General features: G+C 32.5%; 1 protein-coding gene across 3 annotated transcripts in view; it reads left to right on the top strand.

The window, feature by feature from the left end:
* LOC126778988 (protein sickie) overlaps window positions 1–14,929 on the top strand; it is a 225,298-nt gene that overhangs the window by 148,307 nt on the left and 62,062 nt on the right. For all 3 annotated transcript variants that reach the window (XM_050502739.1, XM_050502747.1, XM_050502751.1), the window contains 2 exons: window positions 5,662–5,758; window positions 5,946–7,694. In XM_050502739.1, the coding sequence (XP_050358696.1) occupies window positions 5,662–5,758; window positions 5,946–7,694 (1,846 nt within the window). The remainder of the gene's footprint in view (window positions 1–5,661; window positions 5,759–5,945; window positions 7,695–14,929) is intronic.

Raw genomic sequence — 14,929 nt, 5'->3', positions numbered from 1 at the left:
TTAGATGTGTAAATAGATACCAAACAAAAACCAATAGAACCCCCAAACAATATTGCTTTATATATTGTGTTCAGATAAAAACGATGAGTGAGCCAATCTAATTTAACTTCCAAGAGCTCCAATCACCATCGGTGGTCTATTTGTTTGTATACCTTCTTACTTTCAACTATTTATTTTTATTATTTTCAATTATGAGGTCATGACATAAATAAAATATTAGCTTATTTATCTTTAAAAACACATTTATGTATTACTTTATGTATGTACTACATTTCAGTAAAGGAACAATAGCAGCGTGGCCTATATTGGAATTCATTTTTTTATTGTTTATGAATAAACGATGACCGTAATCTTCTAAATAGCGTTAGGGAATTAAGCATTGTTGCAAGGGATCGTATCGAACGTCGATTATTTCATTTATTAACCGTAAAGTAGCGCTTCGCAGAGACCACTTAAATTGAAAGGAGATTGGGAACAACATACCTAAACTTTTATTCACTTTAGCTGAGATCGGTCTTCATTTAAAGAGAGCTAAGTCCGTTATATATCTCGATATAAATTCAAGTAGGTATGTATATACCTAATCTTGACCATCATTTTCTATAAGTGTCTAAGAGTTATTTATTTTTTATGAATAAATTATTACCATCGTTTTCTTTATACCGTTACGAAACTAGTGCGTAGTAAAACATTAACCGCCCCTTAATATTTTAACTTCAGTAGGAAGCTAGATAAAGTTAAGGATAGAATATCTAAGAAACTAAGCGGTTTTTTTCTATTTACGACAAGGATTTTGATATCATTCCACCACGCTTCAACATTGCGGGTTGGCGGATAATTAGCACATAAACAAATTCGGTATTGTTATTCGTAATATAAACTGGCGACCTTCAGTTGAGATCTACTTTATCAATTAGCATTAATATAGACAATATATTAGGACGGTTCAATTGACGTACTTTGAATAATTCAGTAATCATGTTTCATGATTTTGAAAGCGTATTAGGTATTATTGATCATTGAATGCTTATATTGTCACTGAGGTATGAAATTATGTGAACTATGCTTCTCGTGAACAGAATGATAATCTCGAGATTCGTTCATCGTTCCTATGATCGTGTAGACTGGTCAGATGCAATGTCAGTCAATGTGCACTTCTCGACGAGGGCGCTCTCGTATAGCTAACGATTTAATCAATTCGAATTTCAAACGTTGAATGTGAAGTTAAGAATAATGCTGTTCTTTATCTAGTGTTGTGTAAAAAATGTATAATAAAAAAACCGTTACAAAATTTCAAATAAAAATGGAACAATTCAAATATTGATTATGCGATGGAAATGACGATTACTTTCCTGATCGTACAGATAAGTTTATTGTAAGTTTATTTTTAGATAAAAGCATGTGTGGATAATGAACGTTTGTTCTTTTTAAACTGTTATATGTTACAATAATCGTTATCTTTATAATTGCTATTAGGTTTACTTTTAACGCTATGAAAAATTCTTTTGTGTGTTATGAAATATTTTTTAAATTATTAATTTAGTAGTGTACTTCATTCAGTAAATATTTTTGTATTATTAAAAAATTAAATTACAAAATTTTATTAACTATTATTAAAAGTAATTTTAGTTTTTATAAAACCTTACTAGCATTTTTTTTAATTATAAAGAGTTTTGATAAATCTTATTTTTAATTAATTTAAAAAGTTTTTAAAGAGTGGTAAATGCCTTTCTTTTGTTTATATAGGCCATTCAGTTCGAGTTGGTAACGATGATTCACCGATTTCTCCAGACAAATTCCTTACTAACTTACAATTATACTCAATTAAGTACGTTAACATAATACTGACTTACTTGCTCATAATTAGCGAACTTATTATGCACTTTACATTAGTACCTTTCACTATTGATAGTAACGTTGCACGTTTTTTACTATATTAGGTATAGAGGAATAAAGTACAAAATAATAATGCTAAGAGACATAGATTGACCTATTCTAATTTGCCTTCATTATGTTTTATATATGTCCACAAGTGGATGTATGTTGTTAAAGTGATGGATCGGCGAATAAGCGGATGTAATGTGCGCGCTTGATTGAAATTATTCGTTCTCATGATGTAGAACATCCTTCTGAAACTTGAATTCTAGATGCAATGAAAAGCGAATACACATATTGCTAATTATATTTAGGATTATACATATAAATTTCAATATTAACTGCCAGTTTGGAAAAGGAAATACCCTGATCTAAAATCGAATTGGCACAAAAAAGATCGTTATGTCGATACGTTTTTTTCTTAAAATTCAAAATTGTAAAGAAACTAGTTTTCGCCTGCGGCTTCGCGCGAGTTTAGTAGGTGTAAGGTATAAAATGGTCAGCTTATGTCATTCCTTGGGGTTAAGGCTTGCTGTATACCAATTGTCACCAAAATCGGTTCAATGGTTTAGCCGTGAAAGCATAGACAATCGAGAGTTACTTTCTGTATTATATACTGTCGTTATATACTAAGAAATATTTTTTTTAATGTTTATATAAAAATAGTGTTAAAAGTATATACCAATTACCGGCTAACTAACCATGCAAATAAAAGTAGTTGCTCTAATTGACGAAAAACAAATAAAAGGATCTTTAACTTAAATGGCAGTGTTTGTCTACAAAATGTATAACAGAAATAATGCTATAATAGCCCTTCGAAATACATAAAATTCATTCATATAATACTCGTACGTTGTAGTCTAATCCATCCTCGGAATAATAAGACTTTCGTTAAGCTTTCATGGCTAACTTGGTCGGAACTAGTGTATAAGCTCTATATACATTTTACATGCATATCTATTCTGGTTAAGAGATCATAATGTAATCCTTTCTCGGAATAACTTCTCCATCATAGGATGAATTAATAAATTTCGAATTACATTTCACTTCGAATTTTTTATTTAATGTCGACTTTATTGCCCTGTTTTTAGTCAGTTAGTTCTAGGAATAGATCGAAGGAGACTTAGTAGAAAAGCGTCAAATATAAACAAAACATGCTGCGATTTTTATGACAAACTTAACTATCTCGTCATACAGTCGACGAGCCGGTTGGCGCGGTTGGTGGATGCTTGCCTTTCACGCCGAAGGTTGTGGGTTCGATTCCCACCCAGGACAGATATTTGTGTGCATGAATATATCTGTTTGTCCTGAGTCTGGTTGTAATTATCTATATAAGTATGTATTTACAAAAGAAAAATAGTATATGTAGTATATCAGTTGTCTGGTTTCCATAGCACAAGCTCTGTACAAGCTTAATTTGGGAGCAGATGGCCGTGTGTGAAAAATGTCCTAGAATATTATTATTATTATTATACATTATGTATTATTATAAATATAGCCATGGAAAATCAGACGAGATTGATAAGTAAGTCGTAACCGAATAGAGTCAGACTCGAGTGAAAGACAACGCCAACTTACCTGCTACTGAGAATAGTCAACAGAAAAATTATAATAAATGTAATTAGTTCGACACTTAATTTGAAGCCAGGATCATATGATGAACAGCGACACAGGCTAGCCATTAGACCTACGGTTACTCCTTAACCTAACAACAGACTAATCAATTCTAAAAGCTTTATTTCTGACTGCATCGATGTCTATATTTGTTCAGCCATGATTATGTAACGAATATTATATTTATTATATTATCACTAGTTGAACGGTGATATGACAAGCAATGACATAATATTTCAAATTCGATATACAAATAAATATATACAGATAAAATGTTATACATGTTCTTATCTTTTAAAACGTTTAATTATAGTAACATATATTAATTATTAATGCAAATTCTACTTGACTCATTTTGAAAACTAAATAAGCTTATATTTTGTATGATATATTATTGACTTTAGTGAATGCAGCCTGAAAATAAAAAACAGTAGTTTAAATCGATTTTTATTTCTATTTTAGTAGGCAGGCAGACTGGCAAGTCGGCCATCAAGTGGTAAGTGATCAGTACCGCCAATAGGCATTGGCACTGTAAGAAACATCAGCTACCCCTTACATCGTTAATGTGCCATCAAACTTGGGAACTAAGATGTTATGTTATGTCCCTTGTACCTGTAGTGATACTGGCTAAATAACCCTTTAAAGAAGAACACAAAATATATAGTATTTCTGTTTGGCGGTAGAATACGTGATTGTTGGTATCTACCCAGACGGGCTTGCACAACGTCCTACCACCAATATTTTATACGAGAGTCATATATCATGCTATTATTCTTTATAAATGAATAACGTAAACTTTAAATTTATAGTTATATACTATTTTAGTAAATGCGTTTAACGTTAAAAATTTTCAAATTATACGGAAAGTGTTGAAGTAAAAAATGGTTTAAAGAATGGGCAGCTCGTCAGAACAATAGATGGGGTTTGCGGTAAAATATATTTGCGACGGGAAAGATGGCTGGCTACCACAGATGTGCTTGGTATATGCTGATTATATTTTATATGTGGTTATATTTATACACGTGTATTGATATCCACAAATATGTACCCAACTTATCCAGTACCAAAGGACGTTATTTTATTGTACAGAAATAATTTATTTTTATATCTCTTTAGATATAAGGTTTATTAATAATAACTTTAATTTATAATAATATAAAAAAAATCTATGACAAATATTTCTTAAGCATCCATATATAAGAAAAAAATTATGTTTAAAAAAGAAACGGTTTCTGTGGAAGTTTTATTTTCTCAAATTAATTAGATAGTTAAAAAATGGTAAAGAGATTGCGTTATTAAATGAATTACATTATATAATATATGAATGAATACACACATAATATTCAAGTCTCATAAAGACATATCTATTTCTGTCATCTAATACGTCATTTTATTTAAAACTGACTTGGCGAACAATCTTTAATTCATACACATTTCTTATGGAGCACAAACAAAGGAAGGGTCACCTCTTCGAAAGTGTTTACTTCCAGCTATGAGTTGATTATATTCGATGTATTTTTGCCGTGGAGTACTACAAATTACTGTAATTACGCAAATTTAATGAAATAGTTTTTGTTTGTATATTTAAGCAATATTTTTTTTTATCCATTATAATAATTCATTTTTTATAATTTTGAATAAATACCGACGTATATTTAATATCATAGATATGTTTGATTATTTTTTGTTTGTTGTTATTAAAAAAAATATTAACAACATTTTCGATAAGAAAATCAATATGAGCAATGTTTATGGCTATGTGTCCCCTTTGTCTGTGGCTGTCCCATATTGGGGTCCTGTAATACGTGTTCATATGCATGACGTCAGCTTATTATTACTTTTTCGACATTGGACCGATCAATATACTCAGCCAACTTTGTAAGGCCCCTTATGGTCAGCTGGCACCCTTTTTATCGAATATTTTGCATGTGACTAAGGGGATACTATAGGTCAAAATATAATTGATTACAAATCACGATAACTACTATTTTTGGTAACCTAGCTAATCAGTGTGTTGTGGACGCGGCCAATGCCACCCGTGTTGGTTTAAAAAATGTACAATACTTTTTATCTCACTAATTGACAGCGAATTGATAAATATTTAAACTAGAGATAACCTTTAAACTTATAGTAATATAAAATCAACTGAACTTATTAATTGTTTTCTTTTAGGTAAAAGTGGTCTCTCGGCGAGCTCTAGTCGATCAACAAGTCCTCTTGGTCAAGGAGTAGTCAGCTTTATACCGCGAGCACCAACCTCGTCATCTGGGTTTGTTATTTTATTTATTGTATTATATTAATATAATTAAATAAAAAAGGAAATTAAAAGAAAAAATTACTAGACAATATATGCGTTACCTATTTACAAAAACACTTTATACATTAAGTCAAAACTGGTAAACAAGAGAAAAACATTTATTATTTTGAAATGTAAAATAATATTTTACTTGTTTCAGATCAAGGCCTAATTCGTCACTGCTTGCACCCGGTAGTAAAATACCATCAACTTTATCACAGCCTCAACAACATGCGCAAACAGGAAACAGTCAGAATGGCACCCCTACAAAGCAGTCGATGCTTGATAAGTTAAAACTATTCAAACAAGACAAAATAAGTAGTGAGAAACAGAATAGTAAAAGTACCGCAGTATCCAAACGCACTAGTTCGTCCAGTGGGTTTTCTTCTGCAAAGAGTGAGAGATCTGACTCAAGTTTAAGCCTTAACGAATCTGCAAATGCAACAAACACACATATCAAATCCTCAAATTTAGTGGGACCCAAAAGTATAAGACAACAAAACGAAAACTTAAAAGATAGATCGGGTAAAAATGTGAAATCTAAGTTAGTTAATACAAAAACTGTAAAAGAAACTTCTACTAATTTAAATAAATCTAATATAAGGTCAACCAGTAGTGATAAATCAAAAAGTAGTCCAAAATTGCCAGCACGAGATAAGGAGTCTAAGTTAGCAGCACCTAAGTCTGTAAGTAACACACGGTTGAATCAAATAGACGACCATCCAAGAAGTTCGAAGACTAAAGTAGAATCAAAAATGGCGAAACTTTCTGGAAGTCAACTGAAACTTAGTGATCAGCGTATAGAACATAATTTAGATAGTAAAACTTATGAAAACACGAAGCATTTACCTAACCAAACACAGTCACCATCACCAACAAATGGACAACCATTACAAAATCAAACTGGAATCCCTAAACCAACAGCCGCAGTTAAAGGTACAACAAAAATTTCAAAAGATGAAAGACATGGTATAAGTAAGAGTACAAATAGTCAATTAAGTCCAATACAAAGCAACTCTAGTTTAAATTCCACTAATAATGTAGGTGCTCTTCCGTTCTCTAGAGAACAATCTAATTTAAGCAAAGAAGTATCTCAAAAACAAACATTAGCAGTATCTCCAATGCCCGTGCTGAATTCTGGAAGTCAAAATCCTACTTCACAGATGTCAGAAAGTTCACATTCAAATTCTACTCATAGTACAACTGGACAGCAGTCAAATTCTAGTGACGGTAGCGTAATATACCGTCCATCGAGTGAATCAGGATCTGAAATATCAAAAAGTAGTAATTTGACTCCTAACAAAAGATTGGATATGAATACAACATACATTAACAATGTTATAAATGAAGCTGAAATTTCAGAAAAGGAGGCAGCCCAAAAGAGAGTTTTTGATAAATCGGGCCCTAAACCAACATTTGAGCTGAATAGAACCTTAACAGAATATGATAAGAATGACAGTCGCTCTAGCACTCCTTCGCATTGTCGAGATAATTCACTCGGTGAAGACGAAAATCCATTAATGAATGTATTACCCATGAGACCTTTACTTCGAGGCTATAACAGTCATTTAACTTTACCAATGAGGACAAACGGCTTAACACAAAAAAACATTCCGGGATATCCACATCATGCAAACACCGTTAAAGCTAATTTTGGTCGAGAAAACATGAATTTGCGTGAACGCATGAATTACGGACCCGGGTTTTCTAATCCCGACTACTGTGATCTTGAAATTGCCTCCGGATACATGTCCGACGGAGATTGCCTCAGAAGAATAAACGTAAGCGACATGGACAGTGTAAGAAATAATGACATAATGGACGGATACATGTCGGAAGGTGGAGCTTCGATATACGGACGACGGATGAATTATCAGCAACCGTCTCATTTCCAGCAACTCGAAGAAAGGTATATATAAACACATTTTATTACATTAGATATTTATTATGCAATACTGCTAGACAATAAATAAGAGCCTCAGGTCGTTGAGCGGTGAGCCTTTTTACAGTTCAAATTAAAATGCTCCCTGCAGGCATAAGATTCATTGCTGTAACGGGAACGTACGGGTAACGTTTGCGCTTTTAGGGTTACGTTATAATAAAATCTTATATATTCACAATAAATATATATTTTTTACATACAAGGTTAATGGGACTTAAATTAAAAATGTTCTTAAATAACTATATGCAAGTGAAAAACTTTCATCAATGTTTGTCACTCAAAAAATTTATATCAAACAAATCCACAAGTGGTCGACCCGCCCTCCCCAACTTACGGATATTAAGGTAACTCTCTTTGAATGAGTTCGTATACATGTGTCAAAAATGTAATTCTAATCAATTGGAACAGAGCGTAGTAGTAAGTATGATAAGCGTTATAACTCAATGCAAAAGGGGTTTAATTTTTTGAAATATTATAATATTTGACTAAAATATATAGATGTAATAATGAAGTGTTAGTGATCAAATACGCATTTTTAGTCTAAATAAGTCATGTAAAATAAGTTCTCAGTTAATTTTATACATTATTGTTTGTTAGTATTGGAACGCCCGTGGTGTACCGACGTTCTCTCGGTGAGGACTCGTATGGCGCACTCACACTGTCGCAGCGTTAGGGGAGAGGGCGAGGTGGCCAAAATCGATACTCCTACGTTTTACCGTCCCCCGCGCGCAACTATTTACCACGCCTCGACCCTAACCACCCCCAACACCATCATACCATTCGGGACCTAACGATCGTGGTATTAAAATCGAACTTCCTCCGCAATGAAATATAATATTAGAACATTAAGAGTCCAATATGCTTAACCTTTTATTTTATATCTAAATTGTTTTTATTGGAAGTACATGGATAAAATCGAAGTACACAGTTTCGAGTAAAATTATAATATCCCTTTTTAGAAAATAAATTAATCTAAATTATTCAAATTAAACTGTAAAGGTTGACCATAAAGTATAAAATAAAAAAGTATATTACTTAGTTCTTATCCGTTGTTTCGTACTCTGCCGGACGGCGACGACGGCAGCGCGGGCAGGGCGGGCGGCACTCACCGCCGCGCAGTACGGGCGTGCGGGCGCGCCGTACCGCCCGCGCTTTTACCACGCACGTGACAAACTTTCCCGATTTTCTCTACGGAAAATGTAAATCTGTTACCGGCATCGATCGTTCCGTCGCCAGACGCACGCTCGAACTCGCCGATCACAGCTGGCGCCGCTGATCTGGACCGCGCTTAACAAAGACTTGACGAGAAAAGATCGCGCCCCCTCGTGAATCTTGGGCTGCGAATCGGCGGATACCTCGTTGGTGTTAATAAGTGTATTGTAGGTGTTATACTGGATCGTAACTTGCCCTGTGCCTTGAGTCGCTTAATGCTATAAGCGGGAAGTTATTAAGAAATATTAAATTGATCTCTGATAATAATTTGGTAGTCGTAAATAGTGTATAATAATAATCAGTGTTGCCTTGCTATGTGTCTTCGCTTCGCTGCAGACTTTTAATAAAAACGGTGCTTATAAATCTATTTTATACCAAAGTAGAGTTATAGTCGTTTTCTAGTCGAATTTAAAAATAAATTAAATAAAGTTCGTTAACAATTAATTGTTCCTGGAAATGCTTCATACAACATAACTGGTAAGATATATTCTAATTTTAAAATAATTATTAAATACACATTTCGTCGTTGTTCAATATTATGGGAACTTTTTAGTCTAAGCATAAGGCAATAACCTCGCGAGCATCTGGACTATTGCGAAGTCAATGAATTGTTTTTGTGACATGTGGCCACCAATCCTGATGTTGTAATTTAATAATTTATTTTAAATTACTTAACGTATTTATATGGTAAAAACTTAACTGTATTAAGTAAAGGATACGTATAATCATCCAATGAATATAATTTAAAAAGCGGTAAGACGTTCAGGGCGATTGATCTAAGGTTATTACATCGGCATCCGTAGGGTTATTCGTAGGCTAGGGCGGAAATCCCTAGCCTCCGAGAGTATTATTCCCCATTTCAATTGGAATTGCTATTGTTATTTAATGCATTCGTACCAGTGCATTTCTATTTTTTTTTAAACTACTACATATTTGTACGATATTCCAATACTTGCATCGAATAAAGGGCTTACTAATAGAGTTGAATGCACGAAATAATATCGATATTGTTTCGTTATCAAAGAGAGAGTAACATGTAGGGTATATATAATTTGTTTATAATTTAAATAAACATTTTTAAATATTAACCGATCAATTTGGCTTTGCATGTTTCATCGTGCATGTCCATTGTAACATTGTCTTTCAAACAAGGTCGGGTGTTACGATGAAATTAAATCGCTTCCCCGAGCTTGTGCTATTAAAATTTTTGTTTGTGTTCGTATATTGTAAACGTTGTGTGTTGGGGTTAGCCGATAGTGAATCATGGATTCGATTGTTTTGTTCGGGTACTTCGGGTACTTGTAGCTTGCTTTGAACTCTCAATCATCGTCTAATATTGACTGAGTTTCAAAAGGATTTGTCTTAAAATAACGATCAAAAGAAACAGTGTTCAATAAATTAATAGATTATCAAATCTGGGTTAGTTGTTCTTTTATGAGCGTTTTTTTATGTTTAGGCTTAAATTCTCGTATCATTTAGTATTATTTGTGACTTCTCTATCGATTGTTAACCGGTTTATAGGTTAATAATTAGTTTAGTATTTACGGTAAGGATGTCTGGTACAATAACACAATGCACGGTTTTCGTGGCTGTTTTCAATCGACGGAAGCACTATAAGTATGAACATTGATCGACTATAAATAAACTTACCTAAAAACGTAAGCGACTTCGATTAACAATATCAAAAATATTTCCAGGGATATTTTCTGGAAATGAAATCAATAGTCGGGTTGTTTTATTTCTTATGTTTACTTACTTACCGTGGCAGAAAAGTATTTAAATAAAACTTGAGAAAAATATTTTTTATTTTTTGTACTTAGACTTTGATCATGAAAGCAGAAGCTTAAGATTGGAATTTGTTATTTATTTATATAAATATATAAATATAATATAATATATAATATATATTTATTTATTTATTTTTGAAATTTCTTACAGCACTTATTATATATATATTATTATATATATTTATATGGGATGTGGAGACTACTTGCCATTTGCTAGACTAGACTTGCTACAAATTTTATTTTTTAATAGTTTTATTTTCTTTTATACGTAGTATTTTGGATGGACAACAAAATTATTCGTTCAAATTAAATTTCATTGTCACGTTTAAAATTTCGTCCGTACAATATTAGCTCGCTGCGAAAATAGGAACATTTTATCTGAAAAGTTAAAATTGTGGAGAACAAATAAAAATCCAGTGTCGGATATTACAGAGACACTGCTTATCCGCCTGAAATATTAATGAAAAAGTCGACTTTGAAATAAACTGAACGAGAAAATTGTGGATTCTCTTATTTTGCAATTTTGTATGATTGCTTTATGTTTTATACTTATAAGTTAAAATTTGTACCAAGTATAAAAAATAAAGAAATTCTCCTCGTGTTCAAATAATGTAATTGAATCTTTCGATACGTTGTAAATTAATATTCATTGTAAATTAAAAATATATAGAAATCTAGACATGATGACTGCTTCGCTGGTCTAGCGGCTAGATATATGGCCCAGGTTGGACCAATAATAAGTTATTGAGTTTTTCTATTGAAGATTCTCAAAAGTGGTTCGAAGTCTGGATGTGTATACTCCCGTGCCTCGGACAACACGTTAAGCCTCTGGTACTGCGCCTGAGCTCGTTCCGGTCGTATTCGATTCCCATCGGATTACGAGAGTGAAAGAATAGAGAGAACATCTGTGTTTATGTACACACTTGTGCACTATTGTTTTCTAATATATTAAAATATATGAGCCGTGATGGCCCTGTGGTTAGAACATGAGAATCTTAATTGATTAATTGATTCCGAGTTTAAACCCTGGCAAGCAGAATTGAATTTTCATATTGATATTATAAATACCATATAATTCATCTCATGCTCGGCGGTGCGGGAGAATGTTTTGAGGAAATCTGCATGTGGTGGATGAAAACCTGACAATGTATCCACTAACCCAGCGCTGCTGCAGCGTGGCGGAGTAAGCACCAAATCTTCTCCTCAAAAAAAGAGTAGGAGCCGTTAGACCAGCAGTGGTCTAACGCCTTTACTTTTAGTACTTACAAGCTCTTACTTTACTTATTATATATTTTTTATAATATTGTTATAACATAATACCATCTTATAAAATCTTACATTTTTAAGCGACTTCAAAAACAGAGAAGGTTCTCAATTCGTCTATATATTCATATTTTTTTATATATCGATTTTAATGACAATGATTGCGTTAGGTTCAGCATAATATCTCTAACATAATCCCATCTCAATTTCTTTGGTTTTACTACATTGTTACTTTTATTGTCATTATTGTCATTTCATGTCTAGATGATAAATATAAATAAGATACATATAACAAACAGTTTCGTAGATAATTGTATAGTTAAAGTGTAAAATATCCGCCATTACACGAAGGCGTCGCATTGATAATGCGATGAAAATATTTTAGACATTTCAACACGAAAAATGGGGTTCTCGGCGTGAGAATAATGAGATGCTCAGTTCATGTAACGAGAGGCTTGAAGGGAATGCTCCGAGTTCCTTTCAGATCTGTCATCATTAGTAAGGGCTTGAGGCGCGGCGTTTTCATTTAGACACCAATGTTTCGAATGACAAACCATGGAGGGTAGTTCACACCTCATGGCTATTTCGCTATACGTGTTCAGTCTTTATTGTTGCTACGAGATATTCAATAGGCTCTGTAATATTCTCTAACGAAAAGGCTTTTTAAATCGTGAATTCATCAGCATAATGTCTTCTGCTTTTTATTTAAAAGTGTACGTTCGTAAATGTCTTCTGTGAATTCATCTCGAGCTTCTTATGCAGATTTGTGGTAATAAATTACTCTAAGATTATTTACGACCGTTTCTATATTTTATTTCACTATCGAGCGAGCGTGATATGAACTTTTGCATCTAAATTCTTAAGTTAGAATCGATGCACTGACGTTATAATATTCTGTACAACATCATAAAGATAATAGAAAAGAGTTTGATTTTCATTCAGGATATACCTAAATTAGAAGTTAGTATTGTTTGTTTTTATATATGATATAGGTATAAATTTCATTCGTTTAATGACATATGTAATGGACATGTGAAAAAGGAAAATTATTGAGTTCCTTCCGGTTCACTCAGTAGTAATTAGAATCTACATTTAGAATAGGTGAACATTTAATTGAATAGGTGAACATTTAATTATTAATTGAAACAAAAGCGTTAATAAAATCCTTCTCGAATAAAATCTGTTTAGAATCAAACCACTAAGTTATGACGCATACAATATACGTCATAACTTCAAGGTCAATTCTAAAAATTGAATTGTTTTAGCTTATAAGCTTAATTAATGTTAATGATATGCACGAGACCATGAAAAGGTTAATGATAAAGGTAAATAATCTTGTTATAATAATTGAAAATATAATATATTTTATAAAAGTCTTTAACAAATCCGTAGATCCTGTTGTACGTGAGCCTTGTATATAAAACAAGCATTGACGTAAGCGGATTAGCTTTAATACCCCTGAATATCTAGTTACTATCACGTTACACAGGACTTGCCCTTAACACTAAAAGATCAAACTTCGCTAAAATGTTTTACCAGAGTTTATTATTGTTTAGATTTTGTATCGTTGTACGTGTAAATTTAGTTTATTTTTTTCCATTCTTGAGTTCGCTTGTCGAAACCTCTAAGAGATGTAATAGATTTTATGTTGTTTTTGTGTGTTTTATTTTTTTACATATAATAAGGTATTAAATATATGATATTGGTTCCAAATAATTATAAAAGTGTACATATTGCTTTTTTATTTGAATATAGGTAGGACGGTGGTATCCGTCGCCCATAGACATTGGCGCTGTAAGAAATGTTAACCATTCCTTACATTTTCAATGCGCCGCCAACCCTAAAAACCAAGATGTTATATCCCCTGAGCCTGTAGATACACTAGCTCACTCAGCCATCTAACCGTAAAATAACAATATAAATTATTGCTGTTTCGCGATAGAATATCTGATGAGCGGTGTGTCTTACACAACGCCCTACCACCAACTAAACTATTGCTAGCTATACCTATATATACTCCTAATAATTATACTATTTGTTATTCGACTCATGCTTGGCGATAAATATGTCGTGAGAAAATATGTGATGAAATTCAACCAGGTCTGGAGCATCTTAACAGAATAAGCTCCAAGCCTTCTTCTTAAGGGGAGAAACGACTTTTCCCACCAGTGTGATAGTACGAGTATTACTATATGACTTACTTTAATCATTATAGATTAAAAACCTACTAAACAAATCATAACCACGTGATTACTTATATATACTTATTAAGCACTAAAGCATAACGCAAATAAGCATGCCTTGCATATAAGCCCGGTTACAAAGAATTAAAATCCTTTGTCCTTCGCATTTACTGGCTTGTAGGTGTTTAAAACAAAAAAAAAAAAAGTAATACGTTATTCCCTGTACTAAAAAAAACAAAACTAGCAATACGCATTCGTTTCGAATGCGTTTTGTCTCAATGTTTAAAATACAAAAAATAGCGTGGCTTGTGCTGTGAAGTCTGTTGTAAAATAGTATATGAATTGCAAGTCGCGCTTTTGTATAATTTACTGTTTATTGTTGATAATATTTTTTAAATTGTGAAAATATATACATAACAATATATTAAGAATAGGTAATAAACGTTTTCGAATCAATAACATTTATATTTAAAGATTCTATTTTAATCCAAATATAGGTCAAACGTCCATTTTAAAAGTCTTTTAAAATTTTTAGCCAGTTTAATCGCTAGTCTTCAGACTGCATCAGTAAAAATAAAAGCGCTTCTTTACGTCTTACATAACGTCTCTCACAGGAATCCCTTTTGTGACTGAAATACGAAGGTATATCCAGTTTTTGATTACAAGAAATGTTTGGCTTCAGTATACTTAAGCCGGTGAATGATTTGACGTAGATTAATTTCTTATTCTGCGAAACCTGAGTCATTTAAATGAAATG

Source organism: Nymphalis io, chromosome 2 (assembly GCF_905147045.1).
Source record: "Nymphalis io chromosome 2, ilAglIoxx1.1, whole genome shotgun sequence".
Classification (NCBI taxonomy): domain Eukaryota; kingdom Metazoa; phylum Arthropoda; class Insecta; order Lepidoptera; family Nymphalidae; genus Nymphalis; species Nymphalis io.
This window is presented reverse-complemented; position numbering and strand designations above follow the sequence as displayed.